This window comes from Mytilus californianus, unplaced genomic scaffold, assembly GCF_021869535.1.
Source record: "Mytilus californianus isolate M0D057914Y unplaced genomic scaffold, xbMytCali1.0.p SCAF_10, whole genome shotgun sequence".
Taxonomy (NCBI): Eukaryota; Metazoa; Mollusca; class Bivalvia; order Mytilida; family Mytilidae; genus Mytilus; species Mytilus californianus.
The window spans coordinates 40,390,638-40,413,241 of NW_026262582.1; the positions used below are offsets into that span (position 1 = coordinate 40,390,638).

Consider the following 22,604-nt stretch of genomic DNA (forward strand, 5'->3'; position numbering starts at 1 on the left):
AGAAAAGAAATATTTAGTTATACGACAACAACATTCCTATTTACGTTATTGAAAAAGTAAATGTTAACGATGGCGTTTATCGATCTGTGTATATAAAGAAAGACAACTCTCGTGGTTTCAATGCTTTTAACAAATTTACTCGTGCATCATGCTGTATGCAATTCTAAGGTAAAAAGGGAAGTTTTATGCATTTTGTGATAAGTTTTCCATGCAACAGAAACAGAAAAGATTGAATGTTTGATTATTTAATGTAAAATAAAATTACTACATAAAATATAGACAATTCTTTTTATAATTATTTGAAATAATAAACCATATCATATTTTTCTACTGTAACAAACGATATGAAAGAAAAGATATTATCATTGTCAAATTTGAATTGTGGAGAGATGTCTTTTTCTATAGTTTCAAACAATTTCTGACGAATATTTATATAATTATTACCTTTTTCAGAGAGAAATCATTGATTTGTTATCATATTGTAACGAAGTATAAAAAGGACTGATACATGTATTTTATGTCCAATGTCAAAAGTTCAATTAATGCAATGTAATAAAAAAAAAACACTGTTTAAGATTATTTGGTTAATAAACATAATTTTTTTTAAAAGGTCATTCCCAGTTGTGGTTTATTTATTTTGATTTGATGTAACAGTATTACGATTGCAAGCGACAACATTCTGGACTTTCTGCTTATTCGTAAGAATTTGAATAATGAAATAAATGTAAAAAAAATGTGAGATGAATGAACTCATAATGACTAAAACTAGTATTATGTTATTATATACTAGAACAAGTACATAATTAAACAAAATTATAAAATAATATAAGAAAAAAAAAACTTTACATAACATTGAAGAAATAGATTGAACGCATTAAACTATACAAGCACCACATTTTAAATTTACAGTATTTAAGAACAATACCAATACAAATCAATAAAAAAAAGTGAATGGACATATTGTTTTTGAATATTTTAAAGAGTAATCAGAGAATTTTGTTTCACATAACAAACAGTATCAGTAAGTCTTTGATGTATAATGTCTCTCAGTATAGAATGGAAAAAAATGTACATCATCATTTAGATAAAACGTATATTTGCTGTTGGAATTAATTATGGAAATTATATTAATTGACATATAAACAAATTTTGCTACTCTCAAAAGGGGGGGGGGGGGGAGGGATGTGCGGAATATCGAAAATATTGCAAATTTTCCCATATCTTTCCCTTTTTGACCGACAGCTTTTAAAATATCATATACGCTTAAACACTCAACGAGTTAACACGAAAGGAAACATTAATCAGAGTATTACCACATAAGCATTACTTATTATGACGGTAACCTATACAACAGACGAATTACATGCTAATGCAAATTGTTTTGGGAATGTGTATTAATAGAAAATAAATAGACTTTATACAAGTGCACATCAGTTTTTAAAAAAGTGGAATTAATTTTTCCTTAAATTCCATCAAATACTATCTTTGTACACAAAAATAGGCGATGACCACAAAATTCATAAAGATTATGTTAGCCTCGTGTTTTAGTTTTCTAAAAATGTTTACATTTCGGCTTTGATGCTACAAATAATTGGAAGTCCCCGCCTTAAATATCAGCATGTTGATATGAGAGGGAATCTTTTTCATAACACAAACATATTAAGTGAATATTTACATAGAATTTAAAGAAGCAATCTGTTTACATTTACTTATAGACTATCCACAAATGCAAGCGTCTGTCTGAGTAGGAAGTTCAAAGAGAACCTTTTTTTTTTTAGATCACTGTAATGTTTTGGTCGGGGATAGTCCTAATTTGAAGGTAAGATATTCAAGATGGTAGTATAGCAGATAGCACATAACATACATAGAAATTGATATTTAAGAGTATTTTACAATCAAACATTTAAAATTGTTATCCGGTGACATTAAAAAAAAATGACGTTTTTTCAAATAGTGTATACTTATGAAATATTGCGTGCACAGCAAAGGGTTCTCTCAATGTTTGTTGCGTCCTTATGTTCGAAAATTGAAAGTCAAGTTCGTTATCAACACCAAATAGTAACATGTATATTATATAATACAACACACATATATATATATCTAACAAATATCTGTAAAATTTACAAATATAACTCATGGCCAAATCAAGCATATATATGTACATGTACAAGTATGTATACAAAATCTATTCTAAAACTAAGTACACTTCCAAATATTTAGACAATCCTCTGATCGGGAAACAACATGTACATGTAACATAAATCTAATTCTGTATGAAATAACATATATGGGGTTCTCAATGGGGTGGGGGTCTTCATTTCGGTATTTTAAAAATGTATGGCCATTTTTCAATAAATACTTGACATTTTAGCATTCCATTATTCTCTATTCTTTATTTTCTGGCCCATTCTCTTTTCTTATTTTTTTGGCGCATTATTCCATATTTTGTAACACCCTGATCGTCATATCGTACTAACCTACAAAATTTAATTTACCGAAGTAGAAACATATGAAGGCTTTTTCTTAATCATACTAACATATCTGTCCGCTTTTTAAAAAAACCCAATGAAACTATTAATATTTGACAATTGTAAAATTCTCAAAACGTTGCGAATATCCAGCGGGAAAAACATTCCATCAAATTCCATAAAATATTGACAGTCAGTATATTTTTATAATTTCTACTGTAAAAAAAAAACTTTATTTTTTTTCAAATCTATCTAAATTCAAACTTTTTTCTTGAATTTTCACTATATCTCGCAAAGTACATTGTATTTGTTTTTATGTGACACGTACTTATTTCAGATACTATATGAATATCAAAATTGTTACCGTCATTTTAGTTCGATATAAAAATTAACTTGATAAGCAAATATTGAAATAGAAAATGCTATTTATTTGTATACACGTTGATTTAAAAGAAGATACTTAAAATTTTGCTGGTGTGTTTTCCCCCTCACAATTTCAGAATTCACGCAATCAAATTTAATTCTCTATTATTTTTTAAACTAGAACTTGATGTATAATGGAGAAAGGTTAGATGCAATGCCAATGAAAATATATCAAGATATCAATGTCCTACGATAAACCTTAAGATTTGGTTCATGATGGTCTGAGGAATTATCTTTCTTAGAATGGCCCATCTCGAGGTCGTGCTAAGATCATCGTAAGACCATCATATGGAAATCAATAAATATATGTTTAGAATAAAATTGAGAATAGAAACGGGAATGCGTCAAAGAGACAACAACCCCGACTAAAGGGCAGAAAACAGCCCAAGGCCACCAATGGGTCTTCAATACAGCGGGAAAATCCCGCACCCGGAGGCGGGCTTTAGATGGCCCCGAAACAATAATATATACTAGTTCAGTCTATGCATATAACAATGATCATGATACGTCGAGTATTCAAATTTGTGCTTTCCCCTTTCTCACTAAATCCACGAACATCAATATCCAGCTAATACTATTGAATTAAAGGTATGTTTAAAAAGTCAAAATTATAATACATTTACATCTTGATAAAGTATCATCATTAAGTTCATTAATTTCGATATAAAAACTACAATTTTATATATCAAAAGTATACAATGAGTTTTTGAGAAATATAAATAGCATACATTTGTGGTTCCAAAAATAAATAATTACAGGCAAATGATACAAATTTACTAAATGAATTACAACTTTATTCCGGGTGTCGTTTACCTTGTAGGCAACATCAGAGTATGAAGAAAAAAATATGTTAAGTAACAAAAATTGCAATAGAAAACATTCGAATATAACTATTCAAAATTATTCAAAAATGAATACCCAAAATAAAGGGGTAACTGTTTGATGTTATATGAAAAGACAAAATATGAAAAAAATGTATGAAATGAATTTCATGTCATTACCGTGTGTCAAATATCAAATTAATTGTAACGAAGCAGGTATGACAAGCCCATCTTACTGGTCCCTTGAATAAAACAAAATCAAAGTATTATGAATCTATTAAAATAATAACATTTCAAATTTTCAAAAGGAATATTGTCAAAGATATTTATCTCAGGCGTTTACACTTCTTGTATTTACACCACGTTTAAAAGTACGACCGTAAGTTCGTTGTCTGATTAAAGATTAACATAATTATATTGTATCCGGCTACTCGTTCTACTGATAAAAAAAATGGGTTTTTATTGTCCATAACTGATTAAATATAAGCTTCAAGTGAAATCTAGCTCGAAAGATTATCTGTAAATCAAAAATCTAAATATATGTGCTTATCTGAGATCAGACAAGGAATTTTCAATGGTATTAATAAACACTTTTTGAATAAAAAATTAAAAAAAACATAACAGAACTGCGAAAATTGTCTTATCTGAGTTATGCCCATCAGTATTTAGATTTTCAACAGACTTATAAAAAGATGTTTGCCACCAATGTCTTACAAAAAGCTGTTGGTGGGAGTTAACAAAGCTTTGATAAGGGTTTTGCAAATTCTAACAATTACATAAAAGAAAAAAACACACACACACACATTTGTGACACTTTTTTTAATCCCCAAAAGGAGGATTTAACATAAAAAATGACATCTTAGAAGACATTTCTGCAATAAGGTAACATACTATGGAATCCTGGTATCTTATCAATAAAAATTAACATAATTATCCAAGGATGACCTAGGTTAAGGTAGATAACACTTCTAAGTAACATAATACATATTATTTACTACTGTTCCACATGAGTGCTTGAAAAGAATTGATGAAACTGATTATAACAGATATAAAGGGTAAGCTCCCTTTATCCAGGTCGTCCCCTTTAAAGGATTGTAGAATTGTACCAGTTTTGCAATTTTAAGAAAAATGCAATTGCTCACATTTAACAATGTATTTTGCTTACGATCGTGTGCTGAATGGCAATATTACAGTTAATGATATATTTAAAAAGTAATAAACTGAAGCCTTACACACAGCATCCAATATATACTCATTATAAAAGAATGCAGACTACATGCATTACTTTCCCCTCCTGGAGTGGACAACACAGAAACACGTTATCTCAAAAACAACAAAATGTGTATGGAGTCACAAGGAAGACGTGTGCAAAAAACTTTTTTTTTTCTACTAGCAATGATATCAAATTTATAATCTAAAGAGTGATTGGTAAAAAATAAAAGTAAATGATTAAATGTTGTTTGCTTAACTGTTATACAAAGAGGGAATCCACAATGCTTCCTCTAATCAGATTCTGAAAAGGCAGATTGATCACACGTCCTACCCAATAATAGGTCAAATATTGTATATGTAAAGAACGTGTCGCGGTTCAGGGGAATATGCTTATGACCATTTGTTTTACACTAGATAGCGAAGGGCTTACTTCTGATAGATATCAAAAATTTGTCTTTACTCTCATCCATTATACCTTTTGGTTTTCTTGTTTGAATTGTTTCACACAATATCATATCGGGGCCATTTACAGCTTATTATATGGTATGGGTCATGCACGTTATTTAGCTTCTTGTGGATAATTTCTCATTAGCATTCAAACCACATCTCCCAATTTTTATATTACATTCCTTTTCCACTGTCAGTCCAGGTTACCCACATGATTCCGTGTAATTCACCTCGCAGAACCTGCCTATTAGATTTGTTGTTAAATTTGTTCTCGTTCTAATTATTCAAGATGATTTACCACTTAACGTTCATGAATGAACAATCAATCATTTGCTGATCATGTATAAAGATTTTAGATTTCTCCGATTAATTTCAAGTAGATAAAACTGAAAGTATCAAACTATTTGATTGAAAAGTATCTCACGTGAAAGACTTTAATATATTATAATATGATTTCTGTGCGCCTAATACGTGCTTATGAGCTAACATTCATCTAGTACGTTTGACACGAACAGTTTTGAATGACAATTTGTTTTGTTCGCGTCGTTCAATCCATTAAAATATCTGATATTGATGCCTGTTGTCTATATGTTCCTACTGCATGTCGTCTATCTATAATCTGTTCTTGTTTTCTGCCAAACACCTGGTTCTGTTGCCTGTCGTCTATTTGTTCCTTGTGCCTGTCTATTTTCTTTTCTATGAGTTTGCCAAAAACACTCTTCTAATAACGGCGTGCTTAATGATTCTGGTGCCTGTCGTGTATGTATTCCTGTTGTATGTTGTTTATTTGTTCCTGCTGCCTGTCGATTGTCTGTTCTTGTTGAGTGTTGAATACATGCTTCTGTTGCCTGCCAAATATATGCTTCGGTTGCCTGTTGTTCATATGGTCCTGTTGTTTGGGGTTTATCATTGCCTGTTGTCTTTTGTGTATTTAAACTTGTCAGTCGAGTATATTTTCCTGTTGCATCATGTATATCCATTCCTTTGGCTTTTCTCTTTTTTTTAGGTTTTTCTTTAATTTTCTTCTTTTTAGATGAACTAAACTCAAGCAAACTGTCTGAATCGGAACTACTGGAATTTGAACTGGGGTTTTCGGCTTTTAAACTGGACAATTCTAATGACTTTGATTTTTTGCTACAGTTTAAATCGCAAATGTTTTCTAACATTTTATCTACTTCATCAACATTTTTTTTAAACTGAAAATTTATTTCATAAAAAGTAAGTTTTGCCGGTAACGTGAGCAAATGTTGATCGATTTGCTTTTTTACTTTCTGAACTTCAATCATCACTTGAACATTTGAAGCCTCTCTTACGGTTATTTCTAAAATTTGCTTTGTATTCGCAACAGTTTTCTTTTTATTTTCGAGATCGGTAATAGAGGTTTCAAGTTTTGACTTTTCTTCTTCAAAATGCATTTGGTATCGTTTTGTCTGATTTTGTTTCATTGCATCAACTTTTTTTTGAACATTCGTCCAGAAGTCGTTGTATGTTTCCAGCTGAGAAATGTTGCGTGTTTCTAAATTTTCAAGTGACTCTCTTTCTAGTTGCATAACAATGTCTATATCTGATAATAAAGCGCTGACATCGTTTTTAGTCTTGTCTTCTGAATCCGTTTCTCTGAATTTCGATGCGGCATCCTCTATTGTCAAAACGTTTTCACACTTTCGATGGTTCACCGAGACACATGTTGCACAACATGGAAGATCGTGATCAACACAGAACAATTCAAGATCTTTACTTTTGTGTTCAGTGCACATATTTTTGAAAGATTTCAGAACAATACCCTTTCTTGAAATATCAACAATTTCTTGGTTGGAACTAGATTTATTTATACGGTGATAGTTCACACAAGTGGAACAGAGAGTATCAGAGCAATCAATACAAACAGAATTTGCTTCTGACTTTTTATTGACGTCAAATCTTTCGCATGACATGCATATTTTTTCTGGCCTTTCTACTTTATGTTTTTCGATTAATCCGACAAGAAGAAAATTCAGGGGCAGTCGCTTTGCCCATTGTTCTGGCGTTATACCTAATTCAGGGGCGGAAACGTTAGATCTACATACCGGGCAATTAATACATGTACGTGTATTGTCTTTTTCGAACGCGGAAGTAATATATACCGCGATACAACTTTCGCAAAAAGTATGTAAACAAGGTAAATACTTCGGAATATTAAACTGTTCTAGACAAATTGTACACGTTGTTATATCATCGTCTGTTGTACAAGAACTTACTTCAGCTGTTGCCATTTTATTTGCTACTATTTAGTTCTGTATTTATATTTAGTTCTGTAGGATTGTCACATGATAATAACGCAACACATTCCTTACCAGGTGACCGAGATAACTAAACGTGAAAAAAGAAAACACATTAGTAAAGGGGAAAGTTTAAATCCGAGTTATACTGTTGACATGGTGTAAATGTTATACATGATAAATCGACAGTTACTCAACGTTCTAGAGACAGTATATGAATAACATTTACATTCTTTAATAAAAAAAGTTTAATTTAATCTTGATATATATATTTGGATAAAATGTATAATTTTTGCAGCGAGCAAATCTGGCGCTCGAAGGCGGGCGTCAGCTGACCCTTAACAATAATGATTATAAACTCAGCATAGATACTAGGATTAAAATTTTGTACGCCAGACGCAAATTTCGTTTACAAAAGACTTATCAATGACGCTCTAATAAAAAGAGTAAAAAAGGCCAAATAAAGTATGAAGTTGAAAAGCACTGAAGACCCAAAATTCTTAAAGGTGTTGCCAATATAGCTAAGGTAGATTTTTCCTAGGGTAGAAAATCCTGAGTATTTCGAAAAGATCAAAGTTTGTAACAGTTTATTTATTATTACGACTATATTAATGATAATTCATGTCAACACAAAAGTGCTGACTACTGGGCTGGTGATACCCTCGGGGGGAAAAACCTCCTCAAGCAGTGGCATCGGCCCATTGGTTGTAAATAAACTCAGATACCAGGAATAAAATTGTGTACGCCAGACGCGCGTTTGGTCTACAAAAGACTCGTCAGTGAAACTCAGTATATGACAATTATTATCCTGTTTTATGTATCGGGCAAAAACTATGGAAGATAATGAGAAATTGTAAACAGCAAAAAATATTAACAAGACAAGATCTACAAAGAAATCAACAAAGTCTAAATTGTAAGTTCCCATCGTGGTTGCCCATGAAGACGATCTTTATCCTTTTTTTTTTTAAATTTTAGTCAAAAACTTTAATAAATGGAAACTGAATAAAAAGTTCAGCAATACAGATCAACAAAATAGATTTTAGTCATGAATTATCTTTTAGTCGTTAATGTTGGAGAATGACCATTATTGAGAATGCACATATATCCAGGTGAGCGACAAATGCTCTTAAGAGCGAATAGTTTTATTATCATTTCCAATTTAATTCGGTAAGCGAAAGTTTCGTTTGACATAGAATTATAAAATAAACAAAATATCATTCAGGCTATAAATTTAAAAAAAAAATCCGTTTTAGGTCAATCCGATTCCTACAGATAATTAGGAGACAACTATTTGTATTACACGAATATGTATTAAAATTCACTAAATTGATATTCAGTCCCGATGTGATCCAAAGAGAGACATTTTCGTTTTGCATAGAATTATAATAGAATAACGGAAAATACCATATCAGGCTATGAATTTCACCAGTAATGTAAGTAATATGCTAATCCGATTTATATACAAAGAATAAAGAGATAACAGTATTGTATTGAGATTAGCAGGCATCAATTTAAGTTTATGAAATACAAAAATTATGCCCTTAATTATCTAAATGAAATACTGCTATCTCAATTCTAATGCAACTGTATATATATATTTATATTGTTAAATAATGATTTTTAAAATAATGTTCATTGATGTCTGCGCTTGCAAGCATCATTTAAAGCCATATTTTGTGCATTTGTTGACAGGAATTATGTGACGTTATCAATCAAAATAAAGGCATCTAGCATTGAGGCATAACAATGATAAATGTAATCACAATATGAATTTGTTCAAACTTTCACTAAGAACAATTTGCAATTTGAAAAACACTGCATATGAATTTCTATCGATATTTTACACATTTTGTAAAGTCAAAAGATATACATTCTGTTAAAATCATTCTAAAATGGTTGTTTGTGAGTATAGCATCTCCTGTATAAAAATCCTTCTGTTCAAATGTGAATACTTAGTATGTAAGCAGGATTATGGAATTTTCACCTTAAATTTCAAAGATAAGTGAACATGCAACTTACTATAATGACTGGTATTATAGTATACATAGGCTGTAAAACATATGCCCTGGTAACTTATACCGTTTTTTAATAAGATGGAGAAATGTTCTTTTTAATAACTGATAGTTTTTTTCTAAACTCAACGTCCAATGCATAATCATGATGAGGACTAAAGACATTAAAATTAAAATGTCGGTTCTGTAACGTGGGTCGACCAATTGAAGAAAACACGGTGGAAATGAGGGTATGTTGGAAGGCGCCGATGTAGGCAAGAGTATGCAACCTACAGAATAATCCCAAAAAGTGTCATTAAGTGATTTTCTCTAATAAGACATTGGATTCGACATCCACATTCCGACCTGACGTGATCTCGTGCAATAAACCCCGCACAGTCAAAAGGGTCTTCCGGGTATAACTAGAAGACGGGAAAAATTCAGGTGATCATGTGTTTTTACTTTAGTCAATATTTTGGGAAAGTAGTTATTCTCTTGATCACCAAGGGGTATTCGTCGAATACATGTACCATATTAGAATCGATTGCGTTTATTTGTAATTTTATTTTCCAATTGTCCAACTTAATTCAAATATTATATATACAAATTCAATAAGCGTAAATTAAATAATTTTGTTTGACAATTTTACTATCTTTTTTTTTTTAATTTTCACTTCTGCATTTTGCATTTCACTTCTATGCCCTTTTCTCTATTTTTTGTGGTGCTTTTTATCTAGAGTTGTTGCACTGGTTATCATTTCGATACCCCAAATGTAAAAATTGTCATAAAGGAACTCTCTGGATTAGTTGAACTCGAAGGGGACATAAATGAAATCTCTTGACTTACTGGAGGACCTGTTCTCAAAGAGAGCCAACATGGTTTTTTTTCTGGATGGCCTGTGGTCAAAATGAGCCTAACTGAACACTCAGATTTGTCTATGCTCGAACGAGATCTATAAGAACTCTCTGGTTGACAATTGCTTTTAGAGCAGACCGAAATGAACTCTCTGCATGATATGTACTGAAAGTGGACCCTACTGAACTTACTGGATGACCTTTACTCGAGGTTGACCTTATTAAACTTATTGGAAGACCTGTTCTATAAGTGGACATACAGGAGCTATCTGCATGACCTGTAATTAAAGGTGCTTTCAGTGAAAGCTATGTTTGACCTGGGCTCGAAGTGGGCCTAAATGAACTATCTGAATGAACTGCTGTGAACCCTTACGATCTCTTTGGATGGTATACTAGAAGTGGAAATACTATCAGCATCGCCAACTGCTTCCACTGTAATGTCGTTTTTGATACATTTGGAACTTGACAAATGAAAAAACTTTCCTTTTATCATTGTTTATGATGATGTTTTCATCTATGTTTTTTAAAACTGAATCTCTATTTTGTACGTAATTTTAGAGGTCTCAATATTTCGAAAATGTTTTTCAATATTTGTATTAAGTTTGTGAACTTCAATCATTAACTGAACATCCGAAATCTCTTTCAAGGCTACTTCCAGAATGTTCTTAGTATTTGGTACTGCTTTCTTTATATTCTCTACATCACGAATGGTGATGGCTTTCTTTTGTCGATTTGTTTTTAAGTTTTTCAATACTTTGCTGCATTTTTGCCAGAAAAGTGTATATTTTTGCATTTCAATATCATAAATGGCTTCCATGTCAACTAACTAACTCCTTTTAGATTCTAAAAATTATCCATAATCAGCTAATGAAGCACTGACTTGATTTTTTTCTTGACTACGGAGTTTGATGGTCGGAAAATCTAAGCAGCTTCCTCAATAGTCAAAGCATTCTCGCATTTTCTTTGGTTTACTGAAATACATATTGAACAACATGGGAAATCATGATCCGCACAGAACAATTCCAGCTCTTTATTCTTGTGCTCGGAGCTTATATTCTTAAAAAACTTCAAAGCGTAACCGTCTTTTGAAATGTCTGATATTGGAACAATTTCATAATTTTAAATTGATCTACTACTTTTATGACATCGTGTACATGTTGCGCAAAGAGCATCAGAACAATCAATACACAAGGAAGACGATTGTTACTTCGTATTAACATAAAATTGTTCGCATGACATGCATATCTTTTCGGTATGTTCAAATTTGTGTTTAGCGCTTAATCCGGCAAGAAGAAAATTCAAAGGAAGTCGTTCTGTCCAATGTTCTGGTGTTATACTTGACTCGTAATTAGGAGTGGATACAATAGCCCGACAAACCAGGCAATGAATACATGCATTTTTTTCATTTACCTGTGTTTAAAGTTATTGCAAATGGATGGTATTTTTGTTCGAGAATATTGTTTTTCTTTAATTGTTTAACATTTCTTACCGATATAACATGTTACTTTTATTATTCTTCCCTTAGTTTATTTATTTTGTATTTACATTGTGTCATAGGTCAAATTTATTTGTTCAGTGTATGTTCAATGGTGTTAATATGTCCTTTGATTGAGTTCACCTATTTCAGTTGATATTTTATAGTGTGTCGTTCTATGTTGTGATGTTACACTATTGTTTCAGAAAAAGGGTGAAGGTTTGGTACCATTAAAACGTTTAAACCCGCTGCATTTGTTTGCACCTGTCCTAAGTCAGGAATCTGATGTTCAGTAGTTGTCGTTTGTTGATGTGGTTCATAAGTGTTTCTCGTTTCTCGTTTTTTATATAGATTAGACCGTTGGTTTTCCCGTTTGAATGGTTTTACACTAGTAATTTTTTGGGGCCCTTTATAGCTTACTGTTCGGTGTGAGCCAAGGCTCCGTGTTGAAGACCGTACTGTGACCTATAATGGTTTTCTTTTATAAATTTTGACTTGGATGGAGAGTTGTCTCATTGGCACTCATACCACATCTTCTTATATCTATTGTCTTTTTTGATCGCGGAATTCATATATGTCGCGATACAGTTTTCACAAAATGAATGTAAACAAGGTGAATACTTTTGGACATTAAACGTTTCAAGACAAATTTTACACATTGTTATATCATCGTCTGTTGTACAAGAACTTACTTAAGCTGTCGCCATTTTATTTGCTGCAACTTTTTTCTCTCGTTCTGTTGGACTGTCACAACATAACAAGACAATAAATTCCTCACCTGGTAACGGAGATAACTAAATTTGAAAAAAAATATACATTTCAGAACGGAAATATTTAAATAGAGTTTTACAATTGACATTATTAGCCGGTGTTTACTAAACGTTCAGGGGAAAGTATTTCATGCACATTTTACATTCTTTAATGCGCAATGATCATGAACACTATATTTTGCAGTATTTGGCAAAACTACAAAATTATAATAAACATATACAACTAGATAAACAATTACGGTAATTCTATTGTAAATAAATAATTAAATGGACGAAGAAACTTTTTAGATTGGCAAACCACAAAACAAATAAACTAGATTACTAACCAGATAAGTAAGTATTTACAATAAATCAATTGAATCCTGGGATATAAATAATTATTAATTTTTATGTGGTTGGTCCTGACATACAGAGACCCTCCATGTTGGATGCTAGATGAATTATGACGCAAATTTAAATGAAACGCAGCGAAATATGTCTTAATTTTATCTCGTTAAATTAGGTATCATTTACTTTGATAAGTGAATCAATTGATTTGAAAATATTATGATAGGTACAGGAAGATGAATGTGTATACATCACATCGGGAAAGTTATATACCCAATAAACGTCATTTATAACACACATGACGGTATGCTAGATGAAGAAAAAAAAAAACGGACTGAGCTGTTGTATCTTCTATGTTTTTTACTGTCTATTGAATTTGCTTGCCGATTTTAGTCCCCCGTTCTATTATAAGCCTTTGAATCGTTTTTACATATTTGATTACTCAAACTTCTCATATTGAGTTTATTTCAGAAACACGTGTCGTATGTTCTTACGCGTTTATTTTGTAAAGCTGTCGTGTATACTTAAAAGTTATTTTGTGAGATTGTTGTGAGTACTTTCATGCATAGTTTGTCGACTTGTGAGTACTTACACGTATATTTTGTAGACTTGTCATGAGTATCTACACGTATATTTTGTAAACTTGTGAGTACGTATAGGTATATTTTGTAAACTTGTGAGTACAATGTACATACATGTATATTTTGTAAAATTGTGAGTACTTACACGTATTTTGTAAGTGTGTCGTGAGTACTCAAACGTTTATTTTGAAAACTGTACGTACAACTTTTCAAAACATTTTTACAGAAGCGGGTCGATACAGCTGCTGATGGACTATCACTCATCGAGGGTATCATCAGTTCAGTATTTATTTCTTCGGTACTGACATAGTTTATAACAAACATTTCTCGAATTATCTGTTTATGAAAATATAGAAATTATTAAGAAACTATGGTTTCGACTCCCTCAGGCAAAAAATGATGGATTTGGTTATTATATTTTTGTCCTTATTGGTCATATAGCTTTTCAACTGTTTTTGTTCTTATACATCCTTGGCTTTCAAATATTGTATATTTAGAAGCGATTCGGACGCATGAAATTCATGAAGTGTTGTTTTCATTATTTTGTTAAAATCTATACAATCGAGTTTTAATCATCTTGTTATATTACCACGATTGAGGTAACACAACAGAGTATATTTTGAAAATGCAACTGTTTATGTTTGAAATGCTGTACCTTTTTTATGTGTTGAAAAATAAAGACATTTGAGAGGTAATAAATGAAAGAAGAACCAGCAAGCTTGAACACACTGATATCATTATGCCAAGTGATAAAATAATGAACAAGTGTCATTTGGAAAAAAAATGGATTATTTTTTGTAGCTTCGTATTTTCGTTAAAAGAAATTTTTCGCAGATTTCTAATAGCATGTGTTAATGAATAATGACTTTCTCTGTTTTGTGAGACCTTATAAATCACAAATATTTGAAACTAAATTTCTTTTTAATTGGACCCTATATCAAAAAGACATTGAAAGTACATTTTATCTTTGTTCTTGAAAGTTTTTTTTATTTTATTGGTTTCCAAACTTTTGAAATCGAATATATCTGATGAAGAAACATTTTGTGACCTCGATACACTTCTAGTCTCCAAACATGTACAGTGAGTAATATTGCATTGCATTATTTGTTATATATGCACTTGTATTTCAGTTCACGAATTTGTATTATCAGTCCTCATTTCATAAGGAAAGATCTATTACATGACCAAAAATCCATTTCAGGCTATAACCTTTAAATAAAGACAACAGTAGTATACCGTTGTTCAAAAGTCATAAATTGATTAAGAGAAAACAAATCCGGGTTACAAACTAAAACCGAGGGAAACACATCAACTATAAGAGGAAAACAACGGAACAACAGAAACACTGAACTGCAACAAAAACAAACGCCAACATACATAGAAACGGACTATTTGATAACAACTGTTATATTCCTGACTTGGTACAGGACATTTTAAGAAAAAATGGTGGATTGAACCTGGTTTTATGGCTAGCCAAACCTCCCGCTTATATGGCAATGTTAAAAAATACCGCTAAAATGACAACACTAGGTGACATGAATACAGTACAAACAAACGCAAGAACATTCAGTACAGAGAAATACATTTTAGATAAATCCTATTCCTTGCATGGATTTAGAAGATAACAGTATTGTAATTGAAGAGTCTTGTTCATGCCTTTAGAGCATTACATAAAAATTGATGCCCTGAAATATTCAAATACTATAATACTGTTATCTTAATTACAATGCAACTGCGAAACATCGTTGAATTATACTTTAAGGATGTACACCTCTTAGGAGTCCAAAATTTCTAGAATTAAACTTTTTTTCTTTTCTTGATTTTTGGGTTTATATGACTGTAAGACAGTAATTGATTAAAAATCATATTGTGGTGCACTTCTTTTTTCGCTACGGCCATTTACCTATTTTTAATGATTTTCCCATTTTTCATAAATTTTAACTCATTTTTAGGCTATCATCATGAAAAGAATCACAGTTTCAAAATTAAACTTTTTTTTCATGCTTTCGCTTAAGATGAAATGAACCAATATGAATAAATTTACCTTAAAAATCTATAGTTTGGTGTTAATATTAAAACTTTTATAAAATTTTGTTGATTTTTCTTGTCAAATTGACCATGCTGTCAATTTTGTAAATTTGGGATTTTTTTCTTTTGTTTTAGAACAAAAAGCATATTATTTCAACTTCTTTGTTATAAATGATTTGAAAAATACATATCTAAGAATTTTCAAAAGACAAAATTGATATGGGATGTACATATTTTTGGTAAAATCATTTCCTTGTATCCTAACCCATTTTCCCAACATTTTGGCTGATGACACGGATTGGTTATAAAATTTGAAAATTTTATTACTTAAAAACTACTTATTTTAAGTACACAATTTTTTCATTGAGTTTAGTTTGATTATAATATTTTTAAGATTCATTGATATTTTTCACTTGTATCTCATGTTTTGGAAATAATTCCCGAACGAGATTTCAACGATACTTAAATATCAGAAAAAGACATCCTTAAATCTGATTTTATATGAATATATGTATACTATATAAATAAATATGACTGCGCTTGCAAGCTTAAGTTCAGCATTTCAATCATGTAATTAATAACCTACAATTTGTGACGTTATCCAAACAAAATTAGCGCTGCTATGTGGCATTACAATTTTAAATACATGTATAACCAAAACGATATTGTATTCTTTGGTATTCGTTCACAAGATATGTTTGAACGAGTATTTATTGATAGTATTATTGAGTATGTGCTAAGGGTGTTCTAAATAAAAGGCGGAAGATAAAAAGGGGGAAATTCAAAGCTCATAAGTCGAAGAAAAACCAACATGCCATGGCAAAAAAAAAAACGAAAGACGGAGAAAAGACAAACAACGGGTGTTCTCAGTTGCTCCGGAAGGGTAAACAGATTCCAACTCAATGATACAATATCTGCCAAACAACTACGCACAATAAGTATTCGTTCAAGCCATTTACGATAGTGACTGACAAACAATGAAAGTGTGAATCTCTTATTAAATAATATGTTTCCAATGGTATTTTTACACACGTTGTAAATTTGTGAGAGCAAAGACTTGCCACGTCAGTTCTGTTAAAATCTTGCCTTTATAGTTGTTCATGAGTATTGCATCTCACTCCTTTCTTTGGTCGTTTTCGTTTTTTGCCAAGACATTGTGAGTTCTTTTCCGCCTCTCTTTTCTTCTTTAAATAAAATACATGTCATGAATGAAATCTATCAGTTCGAACGTAGATATGAAAGGATGGATGTTTTTTTAATCCACAATTTACAAAATTAGGCAAAATCTATAAAAAACATGCAACTTAAGCATAAGCTTGTAATTTTATACGCCTTGTATTTTGGATGAGTTTGTTCAACCTCTGGGTTGATGCCACTGCTGGTGTACCTTTCGTTCCCGATGGTATCAGCAGTCTAGTAGTTAGAACTTTTGTGATGACATAAAATATCACTAATATGTTAATTTTCTATAAATTTACGTTTCTAAAATATTGATGTATTCGAAATGCTAAGGTTTTTCTACCCCGGCACCAGGCACAAATTTTCGGAATCGTCGGCTTTTAATGGTCTTCAACTTCGTACTTTATTAGGCCTTCCAAATGTTTGGATTCAAACGCTATTATTATGTACAAGAAACGTGCGATTGGTACACCAAATAAAAAAACCTTTTAAATCTTTTATTAGCCTTTTCAAATGGTCTGATATTACAGTATTCAGAAGCTATAGACTTCAAAACTATAAAAAAAAAATATGCCCGAATAATTTAAATAGTTTTAAAGACGTGGTTAAGAAAACGAAAAAAATGTTCAATCTATTGATTGATGTTTTATGCTCAATGTCCTTCGTATTATAATGACGAGACGAGAGAAAAAAGAATAATTTATTCAATAGGTAAATAAAAAAATAAGAAGATGCCAATGAGACATCTCTGACATTAACAATAACAATTATAGGTCACCGAACGGCTTTCAACAATGAGAAAAGTGTAACATGGGTAAACCAAAGAAGAAATTATAGGGGAAAAGATGGTATTTTGGATAGGGGTGGGCTACCTACGGAACATTCAAAACAGATTTTTTGTTAATTTTTTTTACATGACATTCCGATAAAGAGGCATTTCATTTGACGTCAATATTCCAACCTGACTTAGTGTCGTGGCTCAGGGATTAATTAGGAGAAGCGGAAAAAACAGGAAACAATTACTTGTGTTTCTTATCCCGTCAACATTTTGGAATGTTAGTTATAAATTTCATCATTAAGGGGCACTCATCGTATGAATGTTTCGTATCAAAAAGAATTATTTTGTTCTGAAAACTGTTTTGTAGTTGTCAAATTTTATTCAGAATAATACATATTAAATAAAAAGTTCAATAAGTGCTGCTTAGATTAAGTTTGATAATACCACTCTTCGAATCTGATTGAGTTTTCATTGGTAAATGTGTGAAAGTGTTTAAAACGGTGTGATTATGTATTCTCTTTTTGCATTTCCCGCCTTAACTTTTCTTTTTTTTTCATTTCATTTTTCTTTTCTTTTTTTAAATTTTCTTTTCTTTTTTAAAAAAATTTTTTCTTCTTTTTTTCTGCTTTTATCGGATCTGTGCCCCAAGTGGGAATATACTGAGCATCGTCAACTACTTTCTCTGCAAAGTCATAAAACTTTTCAGTTTTTGCAATGTTTTTAACACATTTGGAACTTGACAAATCTAAAGCCTTTGCTTTTTTATCGATGTTTATGACGATTTGTTCTTCAATGTTTTTAACAATGTCGTCTATATCTTTTAGAAATTGAATCTCTATTTTACACGTTATTGCAGAAGTCTCAAAAATTTCCAAAATCTTTATCAATGTATCTATTTAGCTTCTGAACTTCAATCATCAATTGAACATCCGAAGCCTCTTTTAAGGTTGCTTCCAATATTTGCTTAGTATTTGCGATAGCTGTTTTTCTATTCTCGACCTTCTGAATAGATAACTCGAGTTTTCCCTTTTCACTGTGGAAGGTTTCTTTATATTTGTTTGTCCATTTGATTTTAAGTTCCTCAATCCTTTTCTGCAATATTTTCCAAAAAGTATCACATTTCTGCAATTCTAAATCAAAAGCGGCGTCCATGTCAACTAAAGAACTTTTTTCAGCTTCCAACACAGTATCTAAATCAACCAATAAAGCACTAACCTCATTTTCAGTCTTGCTTACTTTGTTCAAAGCTCGGAAATTTTTAGCAGCTTCTTCGATAGTCAAAACATTCTCACATTTTCTATGTTTTACGGAAACACATATTGAACAGCATGGTAAATCATGATCAACACAGAACAGTTCTAACTCTTTATTTTTGTGCTCGGAGCACATATTCTTAAAAGATTTCAAAGCGTACCCTTCTTTCGAAATGTCTGATATTGGAACTATTTCATGATTTGAACTTAATTTATTACTTTTATGACATCGTGTACAATTTGCGCAAAGAGCATCAGAGCAATCAATGCACACGGAAGACGCTTCTGACTTCGTATTGACATCAAATCGTTCGCATGACATACATATCTTTTCGGTACGTTCCACTTTATATTTTTCGATTAATCCAACCAGGAGAAAATTCAAGGGCATCTGTTTTGACCATTCTTCGGGTGTTATTCTTGCCTCAGGGGCAGAAACTTTAGACCTACAAATAGGGCAGTCAATACTTGTTCTGTCTTTTTCAAATGCGGAAGTAATATATGTTGCGATACAACTTTCGCAAAAAGTATGTAAACAAGGTAAATATTTCGGAATATTAAACTGTTCTAGACAAATTGTACATGTTGTTATATCGTCGTCTGTTGTACAAGAACTTACTTCAGTTGTCGCCATTTTATTCGCTGGTATCAAGCTTTTTTTTGTCTGTATGTTTGTTCAAAACATTCCTCACCTAGTGCGACCGGGATAACTAAATTGTAAAATGAAATATATCGATGAGAACGGAAATGTTTAAATCCGTCTTCTGTTGTAAGTGTGACGTTTATGGTATAATGGTTTAATTGTTCTTTCAAATTATTTGACAAAATATAAAATGTTTTATGCACCTTCAGAACGAGGAAAAATTGAAAAAAACTGTACAGTGGGTCGACTTCAATGAAGGACGGGCAAGTTTGACTGGACAACACTAAAAAGAAGGCAATTTGGATTAGGGACTTTTGACTTGTAATGGTCACCTACCGACCATTTAAAGATTTCTTGCAGAGATTTTATCACATGCATATGCATAAAGCATGGAATACTCGCAATACATGGCATTGGGTTAAACACCCTTTTCCCGACCGTATATGTGTAGTTATAAATCCGGGAACCTCAAACGGGTACCTTCTCATGATTTATATTAAAATAAGGCTGGACAACACTAAAAAGAAGGCAATTTGGATTAGGGACTTTTGACTTGGAATGGTCACCTACCGACCATTTAAAGATTTCTTGCAGAGATTTTATCACATGCATATGCATAAAGCATGGAATACTCGCAATACATGGCATTGGGTTAAACACCCTTTTCCCGACCGTATATGTGTAGTTATAAATCCGGGAACCTCAAACGGGTACCTTCTCATGATTTATATTAAAATAAGGTGAAGTGGTATGATTGGCATGATATAACTCCCATCTTATTGCCTAAGGATAACAGTTGTTGTATTGCCGGATTGGAGAAGTCCTGGTTTACCAAATGTGTTTACCTCAGTCAACCCGGGGGATTTATACAGTTGCGATCACAATATCAGTATAAATAATATGAAACCTAAATTTTATAAATGCGATATAACATAACTTCATATACTTGTTAGATCTATAAAAAAAGGAAAAATAAATAAACTGCTATTTGTCATTAGATTGCAGAAGTGCAATAGAAACACAGTCCCTATTACAAGTACACGAAATTCAATGGCAAGAACTACTGTTCATATTACAGTACAAAATGTAAAGCTTTAATGATACATGTAGAGCTGCAAAAACGTTGCGAATCTATGCTTTTTATCTTTGCTGACAATTTGGGCATTGGTATTTCAATCGCTGGCGACGAATCGAGATTTGCTACTAATAGTAATAAAATATACCTATATACTCCATGCATGAATTTTGATCAGAGCTAGGAAAATGCAAAAATGCATCCTCCAATGAACATAACACCATAATTTCAATTATTTTTGACAAATATTACATTTCCAATTAAAAAGATAAAAAATATAATATAATTATCACGCGAGAATTATATTTTTTATATTTCGATTTACACAAAAAGTTTACTAATACAGTAGCTAAAATGTCACGGTCTATGATGGGTATCTTTAAATGTCCGTTTTAAATTGCAAAAAAGAAAATAAGTCAAATGGCAAATGGTAAAAGGACAAGGTACGATAAGGGGTGTTTTTGGCCCCCTATCCACATAAATTAAATTTATATTAATATCATTGATAATCTTAGTGAAGAAACATGAAAAAACAATGATTTTATTGTGTTCCGGTGAAAGGAAGGTTGCCTATCAACGGTTTCTATCAAATATCAAAATTAATACATATTAATTGTTTATCGGTACAAATTAGAACAATTATTCCAATTAAAACTGATTGTTTAAGAAGAACTTAAAGTCGCAAATGAATAGTCCCTTTGATTTCATTTACTGTATGCTTAAAACAACCTAACAACAGAAGTGTTGCCTAGTTAATGGTGCAAAATTAGGTGTATTCCCCCTCTGAAGTATGAATTTAGCAGTTTTTTTAAGACTTTTCTTTTTCATATGGTGTTGCATTCCATTATATTCAATATCTTAGTCAAGTCATCATTATTCTTCTTAACACTTTCTGTATTGAGCATAGCAACACAAATGTTGCTTAGCAACAGCAAAATTAATGTTTGAATTAAAGACAACTACAAATCAATTAGTCATTTTATTGTACTAATTAAACTAAATGTAATGCAGATTGTCTGTTAATGAACAACTATTGGTTAGAAATGAAAGTCAGTTCAATTGTAGTTCCCTTGATGCATATCAACAACTTAGATACATAACAAGTGCATAGCAACCGTTCAATAATGGGTTCTTTGTGTTATCTGAAGTATGAATTTAGTAATTTTGGAAGAATATACTTTCTCATATGGTGTTACACTATGATATAAACATCTAGATTATCATTAATCTTTTTTGACGAATTCTATATCGGGCATAGAAACCCACATGTTGCTTAGCAACAACAATTTGTTTTTAATTACAGACAACTACAAAACCTATGTTTCAATGTGAAGGTCTTTTCATGAAAACAAGAATACAAAGGATTTACTAATTAAGGGTAGGTCTGAACAATTTTTTAAAGATATTTAACAGTTAATGAAATGAAAGAGACATGAGTTGTACCACAAACAGACCTCGTCTGGAATAAAATGTCTAATCCTGGCAATAAATAATTAATATGATGTACGTTGGGGATATGAATGTGTCCCCTGGGTACAAATCCTATGGTGAATTAGAAATGGCTTATCAAGGCAATGGATGGGGATATAAACCATTTTAGAGATACAATGTAATTAACGATTCATGATATAAGGGGGATATGACCTCAAGGGGTCCTCCGGTACAGCCAAAATGAATTGACATGGCCTGTAAAAATATATATGGTTTTTGAGTTGGACATATACAACTCAATTATTTTACCTTGTAAGTCAAGGGTAAAGGTCATAATGATATTAGACTGATATGGTATCTTAAAGTTATACACTTTATGCTAAATATCATAAGTCAATGTAAAAAAATAAGTGTCGGCTAGGATAAGTGTATATGAGAATAGAATCCAAAAGAAGATGAAGAAGATTCAAGAATACTTAAGTTAAACATAATGTCTCCATTCATTTCTTCTTGGAAGCCAGGGAAACATGATAAAGAAAAGTGAGAACTGAGTACTGAATAATCTGCCGTTTCTTTCATGATGAAATGAAA

At 31.5% G+C, this 22,604-nt stretch overlaps 2 protein-coding genes across 2 annotated transcripts; both read right to left on the reverse strand.

Moving 5' to 3' along the window:
- Positions 1 to 229: 229 nt before the first annotated feature.
- LOC127718115 (tripartite motif-containing protein 45-like) lies at positions 230 to 7,698 on the reverse strand. The gene has a single exon (XM_052224060.1). It carries the CDS (start codon positions 7,621 to 7,623, stop codon positions 5,980 to 5,982), a length of 1,644 nt encoding a protein of 547 aa, XP_052080020.1. The 5' UTR covers positions 7,624 to 7,698; the 3' UTR covers positions 230 to 5,979.
- A 9,979-nt stretch (positions 7,699 to 17,677) lies between these two features.
- LOC127719083 (probable E3 ubiquitin-protein ligase MID2) lies at positions 17,678 to 19,579 on the reverse strand. The gene has a single exon (XM_052225121.1). The coding sequence runs from the start codon at positions 19,496 to 19,498 to the stop codon at positions 18,473 to 18,475; it is 1,026 nt and encodes a 341-aa protein (XP_052081081.1). The 5' UTR covers positions 19,499 to 19,579; the 3' UTR covers positions 17,678 to 18,472.
- Between the last annotated feature and the right edge of the window lie 3,025 nt (positions 19,580 to 22,604).

Coding starts and splice junctions, on each gene's coding strand:
- LOC127718115 (XM_052224060.1), bottom strand. CDS start 7,623: ATGGCAACAGCTGAAGTAAGTTCTTGTACAACAGACGATGATATAACA.
- LOC127719083 (XM_052225121.1), bottom strand. CDS start 19,498: ATGGCGACAACTGAAGTAAGTTCTTGTACAACAGACGACGATATAACA.